At 32.7% G+C, this 19,894-nt stretch overlaps 1 protein-coding gene and 1 long non-coding RNA gene across 2 annotated transcripts; both read right to left on the bottom strand.

Moving 5' to 3' along the window:
• Positions 1 to 252: 252 nt before the first annotated feature.
• On the bottom strand, positions 253 to 3,099 carry LOC100750030 (dnaJ homolog subfamily C member 8). Its single transcript, XM_033319761.1, has 6 exons — positions 2,947 to 3,099; positions 2,440 to 2,598; positions 2,294 to 2,360; positions 2,138 to 2,232; positions 1,916 to 2,055; positions 253 to 1,829 (listed from the first exon to the last, which is right to left on the bottom strand). The coding sequence occupies exons 1-6, from the start codon at positions 3,022 to 3,024 to the stop codon at positions 1,595 to 1,597; spliced, it is 774 nt and encodes a 257-aa protein (XP_033175652.1). The 5' UTR covers positions 3,025 to 3,099; the 3' UTR covers positions 253 to 1,594.
• A 776-nt stretch (positions 3,100 to 3,875) lies between these two features.
• On the bottom strand, positions 3,876 to 6,912 carry LOC117151437. The gene is made up of 2 exons (XR_004461364.1): positions 6,556 to 6,912; positions 3,876 to 6,480 (listed from the first exon to the last, which is right to left on the bottom strand). It is a non-coding gene; the product is annotated as an uncharacterized LOC117151437 (long non-coding RNA).
• Between the last annotated feature and the right edge of the window lie 12,982 nt (positions 6,913 to 19,894).

Raw genomic sequence — 19,894 nt, 5'->3', positions numbered from 1 at the left:
AATCGGAATTAATAAAGTTTATGGCATCATAGAAAAATTCATATTACAAAAACAAAATAGAAAAAAATTGGAAATAAATGTTATTTCACGTTATGATCAGCTATTCAGCTTAATATCTTTGATAAAAATTTCATCTTACCATTTTATCTTTTACACACAAACACTTTCTCGCCGTTTATTCTTATCGGCACTTGTACAACATTGACTTTCATATATTAGTAAAACTATTTAAAGTGACTTGCAATGAGAAACTTATGCTTTAGAAATTTGTCTTCTTACAATAATCTTACAAATTACAGTTGGACCAAGTGTACGTCGCGATATAACATCCATTATGCGAGTATCTATTGAAAACCGAAAATTATAACTACATGGCCCGTTAAACTATTTCGATGGCAATGAACGTAAAATATTGTCGTATCACTTACTTAGAGTGTTTTGTTAAACTAAAAGGAATGTAATATGTTACAATTTTTGATTTCCAAAGGAAACATACGCTAAATTATTTTATATATATTGTTTTGTTCGTAGCACATTTAAAATCAGCGATTAACAAATTCTAGATGTTAATATGACTACTGTAATGTCACTCAAGGTGCAAAATATGATTGTTAGTGCAGCGGCAAACTATTTACCAAAATTGAAAAAGAAAGTGAATAAAGAAACAAAGGTATATAAAAGCGTCACAATTTCATCCGCATTACGTATGAAATGCAGATGAAATATTTTGCCTTAGTATAATGTAACAATTATATTATACATTGTTAGATAAATATACTTTGTGCACACATGACATCAATACATAATGTCGAATTTTTATAACAATATGTAAGCAGAGGTTGTATTCTGCAGAAGAACATTCATACTTTACCTTTATCTTTATATTTTGTATTTCAAATCATCTTGTAGCTTTAAAACAGCAATATTTTTTTAATTGTCAATTATTGGTACGATATATGCAAACTTTCCACAGTAATTTATAAAAGTATATGAAAAAGTAAGAAATATTAATCTAAATTTCATTTAACACATTGTATAACTTAAATGTTGTTTTTTTTTAAAGCATTGTGTCATGTGATTGTATATTTCAGATAAAAATATGAGGTACGTGTATATCATAAAATTGACATTTGTTATCCAACAATACATATGTAATGTATGTATAGTACAAATGGAAATTGTCTTACATTTCATTAGATCAAGCTTTTATTTAAAGTCGAACTTGTTCGGGCCATGTAAATATATCACAACTATGTACGTTCATACATACATGTAGATTCAACAAACACACAAATTATTTGTGAACGATACATACACTAATCATTCTCACACTTTGCTGCTCAATGTACTCATCACTCTGTTTACAATTCATTCTCTACTTTGACACCTGATTTTAATTTTTTTAACTAGTTGTAAATAACAAATTCTTAATTAAGAAACGAATTTTAAATGAGAACAATTCCAATTAGTTCTAATAAAATCAATAATTTGTCACATAGTGAAAACATGCTATTTAAACTACATTTTTTGCAAGAAATATGAAATGCTGATCAAATAAAAGAATCTATGCCAGGTGTCAGGAACAGTTACTTAATTATCGTGATTCAGCTTTCGTTTTAGGAGGCCTGAAAGCTTTCAATTTTTTTGCTTTCTTTTGTTTTGTGGCACTAGCACCAGACTGAAAAGCTTTCCAACTATCAACTCTTGATTGTCGAGATTCTTCAAAATTTTTTTGCCACTCACGTTCTAATGCAGCTTGTGCTTCTGCAGATAGTTCTTCTTCCCGTTTCCTTTTACGTTGTTCCGCATCTCGAGTAGCTAATTCCCTTCTACAGAAAAAAAAAATCACAAACTTTTATTTACAGATAATAGAATCAATTTCATAAACTATATTATTATTATTATTCAAATTAACCTTCTTCTCTCCATGTCAGCAAAAAGTTTCATTGTCATAACCCAAACTGCATGTCTATAACCTTCTTCTGTTTCCTCTTCAAGTATATTTGCACTTTCTGTTTTTCCCTCTTTTTTCAGTTTTTTCTTCTTTTCTACAATCTAGCAAATTTTTCGACATTTATAAATATATTGCACATATATTCTTATAAATGAGAAGGATTTATTTGTTTATTATTCATACCATATGATCCGTTCTAGCTTTTGCTTCTTCTATAACATCCATGCATTTAGCTCTAGTTTCTTCGTTTTCCAATGTTTTCCATGCTTTGTTAACAACTATAATGAAAGAAACAATTTTGAAAATTTATCAGTTCTTAAAGTGAAAATTAATACATACTTTCAAATGCTTGTTGTGCACGTTCTGCGTCATCTTGGTTTTTATCAGGATGCACAAGAATTGACATCTACATAATAAAAATAATTTAATAACGTATATTTTAAAATTTACACATTATATTAAAGACGAGAAAGATGTTAACTTACACGTCGATATTTCTTTTTTATTTCATCTATAGATGTGGATGGATCAATTTGTAATACTTCAAAAGGGTTTAAATTAAAATACGATGAGCCAGGTCGAAGTAGTCTGTCAATTTGTTGTTTGGGAGTTAATACCGAATCTCTTTTTTCTATTTCTTTCACCTGAAGAAAAATAAAATTTTGTACAATGCAAAACAACTATTTGTTTAGGGCACGAATACAGTTGTATAGGTTAGGCTTATTTATAACTCAAAAGTTTACTGAGAAAGCAATTTACTTTATGATGTTTTAAGAAATGTTAGGTATCACTTATCAAATAACGGAAAACTAATGGTAAATTGTACTTTAAATTCGATTTATTATTATTGTTTAATGCATACATAGTGACGTTTGTTAACCCTTAAAACAAGGTACAAGTGTTTACAGTTATATAACCAAGAATTGTATCAAAAACTGACTTCTACACAGATAAGTGTTCTAATGATATGATGTCATTCGAGATTTACATACTTCGGAATAAAATTCATTGAATTCGTCCTCCTTCTTGGTTGGACTATCACTGGATATATTCGAGTTGGTAGCAGCCATCTTGATTGTTACTAACTTCCATGCTATTAGTGGTGCCGCCTGTGAAAAATTGATATGTATTTCGGAAGGACTAATCTGCGATCCGCTTATTTAGAGAAACTGATACAATATGACTTATGTATTATTGCATTCATATGCACTAATCTTATCGCTAAAGTTCTTTCAATGCATAACAGAACTTATTAATAAATTAAATTATTAAAATCAAATAAAAAATATTTTATACTTATACAATATAAAAGTTTAATAAATTTACATGTATATCTTATAATTAGGTTACCGAATACTTTAGATATTTTACATTTAATTTTCTCATAAGTGCAGAAAAATCCACATTCCAATTGTTCCGGTGATTATGAAAGTGGATAAGTCAAATATCTAAAAAAATTGGATTTATCACTTATTTTACGTTGCATAGTACTTTTCAAAGTAATAGAAATTTAACCATACTATATATATATTAAAACAGCTGGATTGAGTTGGATGTTGTGACATTAAACAGAATTCAATTTATGCGCCAGACGCAAAACTTTAAATATCTCGAAATGAGACATAGGACACTTGCATAATCACCGATTCAGTTATATATAATATGGGAAATGTCCCAAAAGTTTCTTTTGTTTTATAAGGAAATAATACCAGTACAACATTTTTGCTTTATATTATATTATTAAATTACGTATGATCATAATAATAAAAATAGAACAAAATGGGTCATACAAAATATGGACAAAACAAAAAATGTTGTGCATCTATTATTTCTTTATAAAACGAAAGAAACTTCTGGGACAACCTAATAACAGAGAATGAAATTTCAGAAAATGGATTCGGAAAATCGAGTAAATAAGTCATTTAAATTTTATAGTATTTTATTAACAAAGCTTAACAACCAATAAACAAGTGAAGTTTTATAGCGGTAACAAAGATGTATTACAGGGAAATTAAAATCGTACATTCGATATGTACTATAGAATTCTGTTCAAATCAATGGACTAAGATCGTTTTTAAAACTACTTGTACACGTAACTACTCGCTATTTTCCACCAGGAAACACAGAACGCATAAATAGGAAGATGTAAACACTAGTACAACACTATAACATCTAGCATACATTACATTTTAACTAATCTAGCATGATGTCTATTAGTTAGTCGTGTACTAGTGAACACCAGTTCATACACAAAAGCATTTTCTTTAAATGTTATCTATAAGGGCCAGTCCGTTTAAGGAACGCTATTACAAACACACAATTTCCTTGTAACATTTTACTTGCTTATTAACATACGTCACATTCATCGGATATCTAGTTACATGAATTGCAAACTAATAGTTTTACTTACACACATCAACATTATGCAATTCGTCGGCTATTCTCGTTTTTTCTAACTCTACTTTTTTTCAAGAATCTTAACGTCCTTAATTTCTTAAAGAATACATCCTTTTCTTTCTGCGTTATTATACAATAACGTAAATGTGTATGATCTATGGTTAGCACTGTTTCAACCAAGATATACAAAGCAGTCATTGCGTTTCAATTGGAGTCGAATGTGAATACAGCACATACATCGTGTAGTTTTTCAACTGATGATGAAAAGAAGTTCGTACAGGATATTATAAGTGAACTGCTTTCTGCACGAAGTAAAGATATTGATAGCAATTTTTCCACTTTCACTAGACGGAAAAATTATGTTTTTATATGTTCAAGATAAATAAATTTTAACTCTGTTAGGCATTTTTCTTTTAGGAGTTTAAGAAATACTTTATGTGTATAATGTTACATATCTAAACAATTGATAAATAAAGCATAGATACAACAAAATACAAAGGTATAGAATCATTTGTTTCATAAAATAGAAAAGATTATTCCTGCAGAATTTAAAATTTTACGAAAGAAAAAGACGAGAAGAAATTTTAGAACCATGATAGAAGTGAAAGACAAATCCTTTGTATTGAACTTTTAATGACTTATTCTTTTTCAAATGACTTCCAGTATGAGATTTAAAAAATCGCTATTTAAGTGTTGAATATGCACGAATAAAGCGAAATCAAGTTTGTTAATATCTATCGAGGATACAAAATTACTTGATAAATTAGTGCAAATTAATATCTCGCACTACGATATATCCTCCTGTAGTACCGCTAATAATTTTATAGTTGGTACGATATTAAACTTCAATAAACTCTATAGAAAAAATTATAACATAAAATAATGGATGCAATAAATTTTTCTCTGTGCAACATCACCATCAACATCATCCTGTGTTACATCGGTTACAGTTACACCATCGCGTACGACAACGATTATTAATGAGTTAATGATGTTATACCTAAATATCTAGTTCCCACCGTAGTCGAAGCAAAATGTTTCTGTATTACGAAAAAGAGTGTCATCATTCGCAAAGCGATATTTGACGCAGAATAAATATATTATCTTACTAAATTGCTACCGTTTGTCCTGTTCGTAGGTAAAGAGAGGTCTCCTTTGTTCAACAAACTCTTATTAAGTTGACAGTGCTTAATGACGGCATCACTTATTACGACCATCGAGTAGCAGAAAGCAGAGTGTTGCATTTTACACTTAATCACTTAAATCATTTGTTTATTTTGATAAGCACATGCACGCGCATACGATATAATTTGCATACAAAGATACACAACACTCGACGATGGGGACACATCTTATAAATCTAAGGATTTTCTCCATTATGAACTGCCTTAACAAAAATTTTACACCACCTTTACACAACGTTTACGTATGAAACGTACTGGTGTAATTTTTGTATTTTGTGTTTCAACGTGCAAGCGGCTATTCCGATCGTAATCAGAAACTAAGATGATCAATTTTATTTCTTCCCTATGTTGAAATTAGTTGTTCTTGTAGTACTTGGCGCTCCTGTCGAAATATATCTTTATTTCTTTCTATATTTTGATGAATTTTCACATTAAAGAATCCTTTTGATAATTATCTTATTTTTCAGATCGAAAAGACGAAATTTTAGAATCACAACAAGCAAATAATTTTACATAATTTCATTTTTGATGAATTATCCTCTTCTCTCTTGAAATACTAATAAGTTATTTTATAATTCTAAAAACTCTTTATTCAATAAAAATGCAACAAAAATTAATTTCTGCATTTGTATTGTTATTTATTGTCGCCAAGTAGCAGATCTCTCGTGATACCATAAAATACCACGAAAAATACTATACTAGAAGCATCATTCCAACATACGGAGAATCTTCAAAGGAATGTTCGTTTAATTATATATTTTTTTATAAAATCTATCTTCTGTTCCTTTTCCCCTCACAACTCAATGTCATATTTCTTTACTTTGCATTCACGCATATTTTCTTCGGGCATTCAATTAACAAATATGATTCCAATTAGCGTACACACAAGGTGATGTATAGTTTCTTGTAAATATGTACCGGCTGAATATCATCAGACGAAACGTGCTATAAACACACATATGTAGATTTTTATAGAGACCGTAAGTGTGAAATAAAACAGAATTTGCGGTAATTAGTCACCATGAATGGAGAAGTGAAAGTCTTGCTCAGGCTTGTTTCTGGTACACCCCCTTCACCAACGTCCACGCTAAGATCCTTTTTACAAGGTCATACGTGGCGAGCGGTGGAGGGGGTCTGGCCGCTATGCTTGGTCCACCTCGTGACAAACTTCCATATAGTCTGGATTATGCATTATATCCTTTATCATGTCCTTTAAGATCGGATAACGGGGAAAGATTGGATACACTTTTGAGCTATTGTATTCCTCCTGTGGGAGACAGAGCATTAGTATTATTAACATAAGGTAGGTCATGGTCTATGACAAAATAGTGAGTAATTGTAAATTGGTAAATGAAAAAATTAAAGAATTCATGACAAAAACAATTTCTGTACACGTTTATTTTTCTCCATGACAGCGAAAGATTGCTATAGCATTTTTAATTTCTGTTCGATACAATTTAATTTTTTAAACAAAATATTCATAATTATACAGGGTGGTTGGTAACTGGTGGTACAAGCGGAAAGGGGGTGATTTTACGCGAAAAAAGAAGTCGAAGCCAGGACCAGTTCCAGGCAGGTCTCGATTAGGCGTCTTAATATGTCGGATAGGCGTAAAAATTGTAAAATAGCGACTAGAAACTCGACGAAGAGAAACTCCGTAGATACTCTAAAAAAATTTTTTTAACGTAAACGTTATCACTGGAAGGGGGGTAATGTAGCCGCACGCGAGTAGGACAAATTCAAATCCTTTTGTTGTTTTGTTTCGGAGTATCATGACCATTAGGTCATAGGTATTGCAAGAAGTAATGAACTCCGAGCAAAATAATGTCGCCGCTACTTTCAACCGTCAAACGCAGTCGAGTTCAAACTTTTCGACTGTCCCCCGACCAGTATAAAAAAACAAACGAAATGACGAGCAGAGAAGTTCAGCAATCGCAGTATAAGCATACAGACGCATCAGACGTATATACGGAGTTTCTTGAGACTGGGCGTTTTTATTTTCGCGAAAGTTATTGTATCTGGACTTGTGCTTAGTGTGTCAATTAATTTTATAGACAATATATTTATTTTAAATAAATTGCTCACAAACAGTAACCTGTATTTCGTGATATCTGATAAGATCAATCCTCTACATATCGTTTGGCTTCGGGGCTAGTTGATGTATTTCTTGACGAAGATGCCGGCCTATTCGTGAGATCGAGATCTCTCATTTCTCTTAGCAATTGGTCCTTGGTCTTGATATCCTTTTCAAGTGCTATTTTTTTAATGCGCGGATCTCGTGGGCTCAAGTGACGAAGAATGACAGCGTTGATTACTTCTTCCTTAGTTAAATTTTGCCACTTCGCCTCCAGGAGGGAGCGGAGACGAATGAAGTAAGCTGCCATGTTTTCGTCCTTCTGTGGTTTTTCTCTGGATATACTCATTAATATCGAAGATGCTGTTTCTTTACCACCAAAACACGTAGTAAAAAGTTCCATAAACATCGGCCAGGTAAGCTCTTCGCCATTCACTATCTGCGTAAACCAATACGCAGCAGAACCTTTTAGAGCATTTTTTAAAGCAGAAATTAGCGCGCTGTCTTGTAGAGGGTTGTTCTTCAGAAGCTGATTAGCAGCTGCGCACCATGCGGCTGGATCAGCGCCCTCGATTTCGGGATCAAAATGTGGTAGCATTAGATTTATAGATTTCGCACTCTGTATACACAGCAGCGTGTGAATAAAATCGCGCACCATAATCATATGCTCTTGCAATGTTATAACCGGCTCTGGTCTCTCTTCTGATGTCGGGTTGGCGTTGGGATTAGAGCTATGGGCGCTTGATGAATCTCCACTGGAACTAGCCATCGTTGTGTTACAATGAAGATAGAGTTTATTAACATAAGTATGGACACAACCGATTTGACAACTAACTGCGGCGATTAGGCACTCGTAACACTAACGACAATGGCCTCAGGTTCGTCAAAGTCTAAGTTGGACTATATGTTAAGACGTGAAATATTCACGGATCGCAAAGACGTCACTTAACTCGTTGATGAGAGCGTACGCGAGAGAGTGTCCCTCCGTCACGGTGACGCTGAAAATGAAAACTACGATGGGGCGTGTCCAAGGGCACGAAATCGTCGGATTGGTGGAGAAAAATCTTCGTTCGGAAAGTGAGGGAAGTTGTCATTGCTGCTAATTAGTCAATTTCCATTGTGGTGGTTAGAGGAGGGTGCTAGCCGCCCTTGAGTAAAAGTTGCTAGTGGGAAGCGTCGTTTGTGAGAAAAATAGATTTCCCCTACCTCCCCGTAGTCAGAACAAAGACTATTTGTTTGTTTGAAAGACCAGTTAATTAAATCTTAAGATTTGTTTGGGCTAGCTAAACATGTATTATAGACAGAAATCGTTGGAATCTTTACTGTCAAGCGCCGCTACAACTATTTCTTCTTAATTCTTACTTTCTCTTTAAGGGGGGAGGGGTAAGGTTAATTCGTACAAAATAAGGCATGTTTTTATGAATTATTTGTGACGACACAGTTAAAATCTCTTTATTAAAACCAATGGTGCATTAACTTATGACATTCGAAGAATATTGTATAAAATTTTCACGGAGAAATATTAAAAAATACGGCAATGACAGCAATTATTCGGACGTGTCTCGGAAAAAAGTAGAATTGCTCATAACTTGGTGCTGGATCATCTGAAGTAAAAAAGTCAGGTAGGTAACAGTTTCACCCAGGTAACGCTAGGAGGGTTTATCGAAATTTCAATTTTTCACTTTTTTGGAACACTTTGAGTTAGCCGATTTTGCGAAAATTTGCGGCTAATTTTCCCTTCAATGTGTTCCAAAAAAGTGAAAAATTGAAATTTCGAAAAATCCTCGCAGCGTTACCTGGAAAAAACTATTACCTAACGAATGAACTTTGATTTTTTGATTTCGGATGATCCAGCACCAAGTTATGAGGGGCACGGCAATTATACTTTTTTCCGATACACGTCCTAATAATTGCTGCCATTGCCGTATTTTTTAATATTTCTCCGTGAAAATTTTATACAATATTCTTCGAATGTCATAAGTTAATGCACCATTGGTTTTAATAAAGAGATTTTAACTGTGTCGTCACAAATAATTCATAAAAACATGCCTTATTTTGTACGAATTAACCTTACCCCCTTAAAAAAAAATATTTTCCATTTTTTCCACATTTTATGATGTCCTAAACAGGCTCATTAAAATAAAATCAAATGTCACTCGTTGACACGTTTCGACTAGCGTCTAATCCGTCGCTTGTTTAGCTTTGGTTTTTGCGAGCAGATTATTTCGAAGAGAGGCTACGCAGAAACGAGTAGACATTTTGAAGCAAGAACATGGCATCGGTGAATTAGCGTTATGCTGTCCCATCGCGAAATCGTGAGGGCTATGTCATCCAGAATTGGTCCCCTGTTGCACCTTTCAGAGTTTGGATATGGATATTAAATTTCACAGCGGGACCTCTACGTGATGTTTCTATCTTTGACGCAGCACCCTGCTTGCTCGACAAATAGAGGACATAAAGAGACTCCCTTAATTATTCTATCTCTAAAAACTAAAACTAGAAACTACAAATTAACAACTAATGACTAAAAACTATTGCAACTTTGGGCTTTAGCCTTCTTGCTGTGTTTCCTTCCTGTCGTTTGCCCTTCTCTTCGCTATTATTGCTTTCAGTTCTGTTAAACCTTCCCTAATCTCATTTACCGTTTTTCCTATGTCCTTTGTTCCTCCCGTTATTTCGCATTCTTCTATTACATGTCTCAGGTCTTCTTCTTTCCTTCTACATAGTCTGCATCTTTTTTCTCCATCTTCTTTCCAGTATTTCCTTGCTTTATAAAATAATATAAAACAGAAATTGTTGTTCATCTATAATCACCTTATGTGTTTGATGAATCTTTATTGAAATTAGCCATCGTTATGGTATAACAAAGGTACGGTTTATTAACACAAGTATGGATACCACAGACTTGACAATCAACCACGGCGATTAGGCACTCGCTACACTAGTGACAATGGCCTTAGGTTCGATAACGAATCCGCGGTCAGCGGGATGATAGATGTACGTGCTCACAAAATCTAAGTCTCACTCTTTGTTAATAAGACGCGTAATATTTAGTGATCGTAAGGCGTTACTCTTTTCGTGGATGAGATCGCAAGAGGGAGCGATTTTCCGTGCCGATGATGCCATAGAGAAAAACTATATGGGGTGTGTCTAGGGACACGAGATCCTCGGATTCGTGGAGGAAAGCCTTCGTTCGGAAGGTGAGGGAAATTGAGGTTGCTGCCAATTGGTCAATCTCCATATCGGTGATTAGAAAAAGATGCTAGCCGCTCTCGAGGGAAAGCTGCACATGTACTGCGGAAACGCATCGACATCTGGCAATCATCTTACTCGAAGAATAGGGTCAAGCTCACTATCATAAGTCTGGAACAACTACAATCGAATTGAATAACTACAATTGTTTAATTACAGCTATGGTAGACTCTAGATTACAATGTTGCGGGATTATCCAAAATTCCAAAGGCTCCGGTGTTCTTTCATCTCCGACATATGTTTAATTACATTTTTTTGTATTTCTATAATATATTCCTTTGCTACTGTTTTATATGTATTTAAATGAATATATTTTTTATTTTTTTAGACATGCTTCGTTATATTAGTTACTCTAATGCTAATCCTCTCTAGTAAATTTGTTTACATTTAGATTGGAAGCAGAATGTTGGGAATCATATACAACGAACAATGTAAAATAATTTATACGTATTTTACATACAATATTGTGCATTTTAATTACTATTTGTGAAATATATTAAAATATTATTAGAAAAAATATTGCAACAAGTTTATTGCGACAGACAACATTTAAAACAAGGATATTTAGAAATACATAAATTATACTTTTTATCGTGTATCTAGTATAAGCATAATATGTACTTCATTTATATCTATTGTAGAAAAAAGTATTAAATTATTCTAATTCAAATATATTTTTCATACTCAATTACTTGAAATATTTTCATTTTTCTAAACTCAATTTTTATATAATAATCTACGTTAATAAAAAATGGTAAAATTTATTAAACATTGCAAATTGCTAAGGTCTCGTTGAATAAAATAACGGATTGAATCATATAACGGATAAATTCCCATGACCATTCGTTGAAGAAGATTATTGTTCGGATTTATGGCATGAGTTTACGTCGACATTATTACGCTACCCTCCATATTGGCATGCAGCCAAATTCACGAACCCAAATTATATTGTCCTAATGCTCGTAAATGCAAGCAAACGGATGGTATAAAATGTAGGGATAAACTGTATCCTTCAGGACTCTTTTATTTACAAACTTTATATATTTTCCATATAATCTATAGCTTCACTCATTTTAACAGTATACAATTAAGCAATATTAAATAAATCAATCAAATAAACTATAGAAAATAGAAAATTTATGAAGACAATTATGATTTATGATACCAGCTTTCAGAAACTAGATATTATCTCTGAGTCGAGATATTAGCACTTAGGACGGTTCTAGTAATGTTAACAATGCCTCTAATTTTCCATTTCCATTGTGTTCTCAATAGTCGAACGTGTCGCAAACACGGATACTTCCGATTGTTAAGGTAGCTAATTCTAGCGATCTGACCGGTCCAAGGTTACCCCGAGGAATTTCTGTCATGTCCGAATAATTGCTGCTATTGCCGTATTTTTTAATATTTCTCCGTGAAAATTTTATACAATATTCTTCGAATGCCATACTTTAATGTACTATTGGTTTTAATAAAGAGATTTTAACTGTGTCGTCATAAATAATTCACAAAAACATGCCTTATTTTGTGTACTACTTAACCTTAGCCCCCCCTTAAATATTGTCCTACAGACAATAGATTAGCTGCCGGGAGAGCTGTAATTGCCTTTAAGGGTCCAGCTTGGCGATCCTTCTCTATTGTATATGCTCTATTGTATAGTATAAGAAGCTCTATTCATTCTCTTGTCCTATCGCATTTTATGGCATCCAACATAAACATACATCGACACACATTTTTGCTTCTGACGAAAACGTTTACCTTCTGAATATGCAATATGCAAATAGCGCAATAAGCAAAAAATAAACCATTTTTCTTTCTAATGCTAACACTGATATAAAAACCAACTCTAATATATAGAATCAAAATAAATGTAACAACCATATAGGTTGATATTTAAAAATTAATAATTAATAAATTAATAATTAATAGATATACCTCATCTTTCTTTTAATCCTTCCAAGATCAAATCTCTTTTATTCTATAAAAGAAATTCTTCCTTCATCACTCATTAATGGTATTCATATTCATAAATATTATAAAGAAGTCACGATGCACTGAGATCAGTTTCACTGATAATAAATATATGTATTGTTCTATTAATTAATAACTTACTAAAGCAACATCGATAAATGTTCTAACATCTTTATTTATACTTTTCTAAGTAATTGTTTGTTAATATTTTTTAGCAGGCACGAATCTCATGGGCAAATTCACACAGAGTGTCCGGAGAATCGTTCAGGATGTAAAGGATGAAGGAACATCAAGTAAGTTGCTGTAAAATATTATATACATAGTATTTTTAAAAGAATATATAGATGTATATATGTACATATAGATTTGTAAATTATCATTTGTAATTGATTTCTAAGAACTATATAATTTATTTCAATAATTCACTGTATTTTACTGTAGAATAAATCTATTGTGCTAAATCTATTTGTACTAAATTTAGCAAATTATAAAATGTTCTCTCATATGACAATTTATTTAATCACAATTATTTATATTTAATCATGACTATCTAGTCAAAATCAATTCGACTATTACTTAATTCTTTAACAGTGTAACTCAAAGAAGATTTAAAGCTATGAATTTCATTATTATATCTGCTATTTTCTTCATATTTTCCTTACGTTTGTATCTCTCAAAATATCTTTTTTCAAATTATGAACTACTTTATTCTTGAAAAGTATAGAATATACAAAAAAGAATATTATTCCTAAAGGTACCGCTGACCGACCGAGATGAAATTTGGTGAGCATCGTTGGACGAGGCAATAGATCTGAAATATTTTTTTTTTTTTTTATTTAGTTGTTCACATTCACAATTTGCCCGATTTGGACATTTGGTAGAATTTTTTGACTGTATCTGAAATATGAAATTTAAACATCGGGAAATCATGCGTTTGGAAGATATAAGCCCCTATATATATGTCGGAGATGAAAGAACACCGGAGCCTTTGGAATTTTGGATAATCCCGCAACATTGTAACCTAGAGTCTACTATAGCTGTAATTGAACAATTGTAGTTATTCAATCCGATTGTAATTGTTCGAGAGTTGTGATAATGAGTTTGGGCTCGAGGCGACAGTCAGTCGCCGAACGTAGCCGCGGTCACGGGATGAACACTTTGTCTAACAAAGGTATGGAGTAATTCTATAGCTCTCCTTAAAAAACATTCCAACGGTTTCTGTCCCGTGGCTCGCCACACGCAGACCCTATTCTTCCCTATCCTCAATGCCTTAGGCGACCTCGCTTATTCATACGTTGTTGTTTACTTTGATGAAGCCTTAATCATTATCGACTCGATAGATTAAGCTTTAGAAAGATTGGACACCGTATTAAGTATCCTCGTAAAAGCCGGATTTTCTTTTAATTTTTTTAAATGCCCTTTTCTGAAGACGTCGTTACACTATTGCGGATATGTAATTGGTAATGGAGAAGTTCGTCCCAGCCTGGGTAAAACACAAGCGTTGAGTTTTTTACCCGCACCAACGACCGTCGCACAGCTTAAGCAGTTCATAGGTTTAGTCTCTTACTTTCAAGATTTCATCCCTAAATATAAACGGATAATGAAACCCCTGTATGACCTTATTTCGAGTAATAATAACATAACTTGGACGGAAAAGCATGCAAAAATATGGCAAAAAGTAATTTCCGTCCTGACTGGCGCGTCGGTGTTAATAACATTCGATCCCAAATAACCGATCGAACTACATACTGACGCTAGTTCGAAGGGATATGGGGCCATTTTGATGCATAAAGTTAAAGGTACAAATAGAGTGATAGAGATTACAGTAAAAGAACTATCCCTGAGGAATCTATGTATTCTTCGTATGAATTAGAGATGTTGGCGGTTGTAAACGCCGTCAAACATTTTCGGCACTATCTACGTGGACGACAATTTCTTGTCGTCACTGATTGTAGTTCCCTGAAGGAAAGCATTAGTAGAGTATATTTAATTGAAAAGGTTCACAGGTGGTGGGCTTACCTACAAACTTTTACCTTTGACATTATGTTTCGAGAAGGCAAAAAAATGGCCCACGTAGACTTCTTTTCGCGGAACCCCGTAGAATTGGATCATCGTAGGATAAAAAATGTTACAAAAAAACAAACCAATCTCACCGAAATCTCGGAAGATTGGTTGGTAGCGGAATAAACCCTATCTTCCTTATACCACAGCGATAGTTACTTCCAGGATGGAGATTATTTGTTGATCATATGTTAATTGTTATGTTATATGTTATGTTTGTTAATAAATTGTTGTTCGTTAAACATCAAGAGTAGTTCCTTGAATACACTATCACCTACCAAACACCTCAATTTAAACACTATCACTATTCAGGTTATCATAGGTATCAAGTCCTGTAACCGTGATATATGACAAATAATCAATATTTATTTCCTATAAAAAGTCAAAAGTGCTGTATATATTTTTTTGTATCTGATACTAATAATGCAGGAAACATTCAGATTAAACAGATTATTAATCTCTAAATCATTGATATAAGAATTGAATATAACCGCGTCAAAGGTGTCAAGCATCTGTAAGGTGCTGACAGTGAAGTCCAGATCGGATATGACTGCCAACGCCCTGGCCGCGCTGAATGCATTCGTTCCCGTTAGAAATCTTAAAAAATACAGCAATGACAGCAATTATTCGGACGTGTCTCGGAAAAAAGTATAATTGCGGTGCTCCTCATAACTTGATGCTGGATCATCTGAAATCAAAAAGTTAAAGTTCATTCGTTAGGTAACAGTTTGCCCCAGGTAACGCTGCGAGGGTTTTTCGAAATTTCAATTTTTCATTTTTTTGGAACACTTTGAAGGGAAAATTAGCCGCAAATTTTCGCAAAATCGGCTAACTCAAAGTGTTCCAAAAAAGTGAAAAATTGAAATTTCGAAAAACCCTCCTAGCGTTACCTGGGCGAAACTGTTACCTACCTGATTTTTTTACTTCAGATGATCCAGCACCAAGTTATGAGCAATTCTACTTTTTTCCGAGACACGTCCGAATAATTGCTGCCATTGCCGTATTTTTTAATATTTCTCCGTGAAAATTTTATACAATATTCTTCGAATGTCATAAGTTAATGTACCATTGGTTTTAATAAAGAGATTTTAACTGTGTCGTCACAAATAATTCACAAAAACATGCCTTATTTTGTACGAATTAACCTTCCCCCCCCCCCCTAATTCTTTTGTTCTAAGCCTCTCGAGATTTTCGCCTTCATCTCGATCACGCTTAGTTTTTGGTATGATCCCCGAACCTCGCTTCTCCGTGGACCTTTCACCGTTTGCTGACTCTTTGAGATTTGGTTGTCCAGCATTACACGCTCGATTTAGCCTGACAACCAATACTGACCTTGCACCAGATATTGGCAGATTCATGTGCGCAAGCTTGTTTCTTAATTCTTCCAGCGTTAGATTTTCCTCACTTGAAAATTGTTCCTCTTCACAATTTGCCATCTTAGTCTTTTCAATAATGTCCTTTGAATACACACGATATTATTATCAACGGCTAACGATATTGTCTTTTATCCCACCGCTCACCGATAAAAAACAATAAAAAATTTTAGAATAATAGAATAATAGAAATAATAAAAGAATAATAGAAATAGGACAAAATGGATCATACAAAATATGGACAAAACAAAAAATGTTGTGCATCTATTATTTCTTTATAAAACGAAAGAAACTTCTGGGACAACCTAATAACAGAGAATGAAATTTTAGAAAATGGATCCGGAAAATCGAGTAAATAAGTCATTTAAAATTTTATAGTATTTTATTAACAAAGCTTAACAACCAATAAACAAGTGAAGTTTTATAGCGGTAACAAAGATGTATTACAGGGAAATTAAAATCGTACATTCGATATGTACTATAGAATTCTGTTCAAATCAATGGACTAAGATCGTTTTTAAAACTACTTGTACACGTAACTACTCGCTATTTTCCACCAGGAAACACAGAACGCATAAATAGGAAGATGTAAACACTAGTACAACACTATAACATCTAGCATACATTACATTTTAACTAATCTAGCATGATGTCTATTAGTTAGTCGTGTACTAGTGAACACCAGTTCATACATAAAAGCATTTTCTTTAAATGTTATCTATAAGGGCCAGTCCGTTTAAGGAACGCTATTACAAACACACAATTTCCTTGTAACATTTTACTTGCTTATTAACATACGTCACATTCATCGGATATCTAGTTACATGAATTGCAAACTAATAGTTTTACTTACACACATCAACATTATGCGATTCGTCGGCTATTCTCGTTTTTTCTAACTCTACCTTTTTTCAAGAATCTTAACGTCCTTTACAGTATTAAAAGTTTTTTTTTTTTTTGAAAAAGTAATATATATATATTAATGTATATATTTAAATGTATATAAATATATATACATTTGTATTAAATGCCTAATAAATTAAATTAAATAACTATAATTTTTATTAATAAATATATATATACGTATATCAATATATTAGAAATAATATATCAAAATTTGACACGCAAAGATTTAATGCAAAATTGTGTTTAAACGAAAAGATTTTTGACTATTGTTTTATAATAGTTTGTATTCTGTACATTAAAGTTTAAAAATGATTAGCAGCATTATAATTTGACGTTAAGATTCTGTTTTTTTTAACGAAGCGGTTATTAAAACATCAAAAACTTTAGTTCTCAACACGAAACAGTCAGGACATCGACGTTTTTCTTTAACGAGGAGTAGTATATATATAGTTTGCATTAAACGCATCATTTATGCATATATTGATAATGAACGTTGATTTCCTTAATTCTTTAAACATAATTTGTGTACAGTCAGATATCTCATGTTCATATATTATGATCAGACATAAAGAATTTTAATAGAAATAAAAGCCAGTGTTAAATAAGAACAGACGCGTGTGTGTATAAATTCATCAAGTACATGACATAATTTACAATTGATCAACGTGAGCATTGTACTCTAACTGTACTTCAATAAATTACCATACACATAATAATGGAACTGATAAAAATCTAAACGATATCATACATGATTATGGTATAGCTATACACTGTGCATTCCTAAATAATTCCACTTTGCAATTCTACCGTAACGAACATACAAACATCACAACAGCTTATCTCCCTTTTTCATGTTACCACAAGTGATTATATGTATATTATAAATTCTACACGGACTAGCGATTAATGGTATCAATGATCAAAGTTCGAGAAACATTTGTGAATTGCTTGCGACGTTGAAACGTGCGCGCTTAATAAACTTCACATATTGATCTGAAAATCTATATTTCGTTAACTATTGACTGCGAAGATTGCACGATATAAATCATAACAGACGACCTATGTGTATAATCTTATATGTATAATGTGTTCTCTCAGTCGATCCAGCCTGGTGATTGAGTTATTAATTTACGTGTAGTCTGTTCATTAAATCGCACATTTTACAATGAAGTACACAATGCTGGCTGTACTAATAATACCTTGACATCTCTTGCTCTACGCTAGTATGTATTCTAATAGTGCGTAAAAGGAATTATTTTGTTTAGGGCAACTTATCATAGTTATAATATAATTGTGAGTAAAAATACGAAAACCTATGATCACGTACTAATGATTATGAAATTATAAAATACTATATCTTCAAATTCTTTACGACTCCTTTTTGTTTTTTGAGATGGACTGTGACCCCACAATTTCGTTCAGAATACGAAAGTATTTAAAGACATTCACACAATCGAATCTAAAACGTGCGAAATAATTCAATTCGCGGCATCGTACATTATATCAGAAAATATCACGAAGATATTAGAATTCTTTTATAGGGACATACGATGATCGTTCAATATTGAACGTTCAGCAACGAATCGTTTGCTTGTAAACGTATGCATCGTTTCACAGCTTGTACGCTAAACGAATAGTCTCAGTGAAGGTCCTCCTCGAGATTTTCGCTAACTTCCTTATGAAGTTCCTGTCAAAATATATATATTTATATTTATTTTTTTTATCCGTAAAAATTTACGTCTATGTAACTTATCGATATGCACCCAGAAGCTTATCGTAATAAAGCGAATATGTATACATATTCTCTATCCACTTACAGAAATACATCTTTTAGATGCGTACATGAAACGTGTGTCATAGAGCGTACGATTACTGGTTATAGACATACAGATTGGTCGAATTTTCATTGATAGATTCCATAAACATACACTTATCAAGAACGCGAGATAAAGTTTCGAAAATTGAATTCTTACTCAAAGCCATAAATTTCATTTGCCATTCGATTATTGTACACTTATGTATATTGAATCGGTGGATAATGGTCCTTTGATTTCGTAATTGATCTTCATGTACCTTATTGATCTTAAACTTGCCGATGTTATTTTTGGAATAATCTTAGTATTTTTACAATATGACATGTGCTGAACATTTTCAATCATTATGTGCCGATTTGTATAAAAACATGTACATACATAGATTGATGCAAATCTAGTTTCTTTTAGATCGTACAAATTTTATTACTTTACGGCCATATTGCTATTAGAGTAGGAGGGATAAAGATTAAAAAGGTGCTCCTTTGTATATTTATCGTGTTTTATACGTATAGAAATATCGTATCTTTAAAGGTTTAAGGACCTCTCTTAATAGCATTCCATGAGAAACCAAAGCACCATTGAATGTTATATATTTCTATAGGACATTAACACGGTTATTACGTCTACCATGTACACACTCTTAAACACATTAGGTAGATCTCTCGTATCAGACATCCGTATGTGTATGTTCATAGTAATTATACTTATATCATTGATAGTTTTTTTCGCTGGAGTGAGTCCCGGTTTTCGCACACTTCAATAACTTATTTTCAATATCTTTTCCAATAAATAACGAATTTTACTAAATATCTTCATTACTGAAAATAGTTTTAATTACTGAAATTAAAATAGATTTTATTTTATACAGGGTGGTTGGTAACTGGTGGTGCAAACGGAAAGGGGGTGAT

This window comes from Bombus impatiens, unplaced genomic scaffold, assembly GCF_000188095.3.
Source record: "Bombus impatiens unplaced genomic scaffold, BIMP_2.2 scf_0210, whole genome shotgun sequence".
In the NCBI taxonomy this organism is placed as follows: Eukaryota; Metazoa; Arthropoda; class Insecta; order Hymenoptera; family Apidae; genus Bombus; species Bombus impatiens.
Note: the sequence above shows the minus strand (reverse complement) of the source record. Positions and strands in the feature narration are given on the sequence as shown.

Bases quoted from the DNA above. Each gene is read 5' to 3' on its own strand.
- LOC100750030 (XM_033319761.1), bottom strand. From the start codon at position 3,024: ATGGCTGCTACCAACTCGAATATATCCAGTGATAGTCCAACCAAGAAG. The intron at 2,599-2,946 runs GTATGTAAATCT...ATTTTTCTTCAG, and splicing joins TCAATGAATTTTATTCCGAA to GTGAAAGAAATAGAAAAAAG. The intron at 2,361-2,439 runs GTAAGTTAACAT...TTTATTATGTAG, and splicing joins TAAAAAAGAAATATCGACGT to ATGTCAATTCTTGTGCATCC.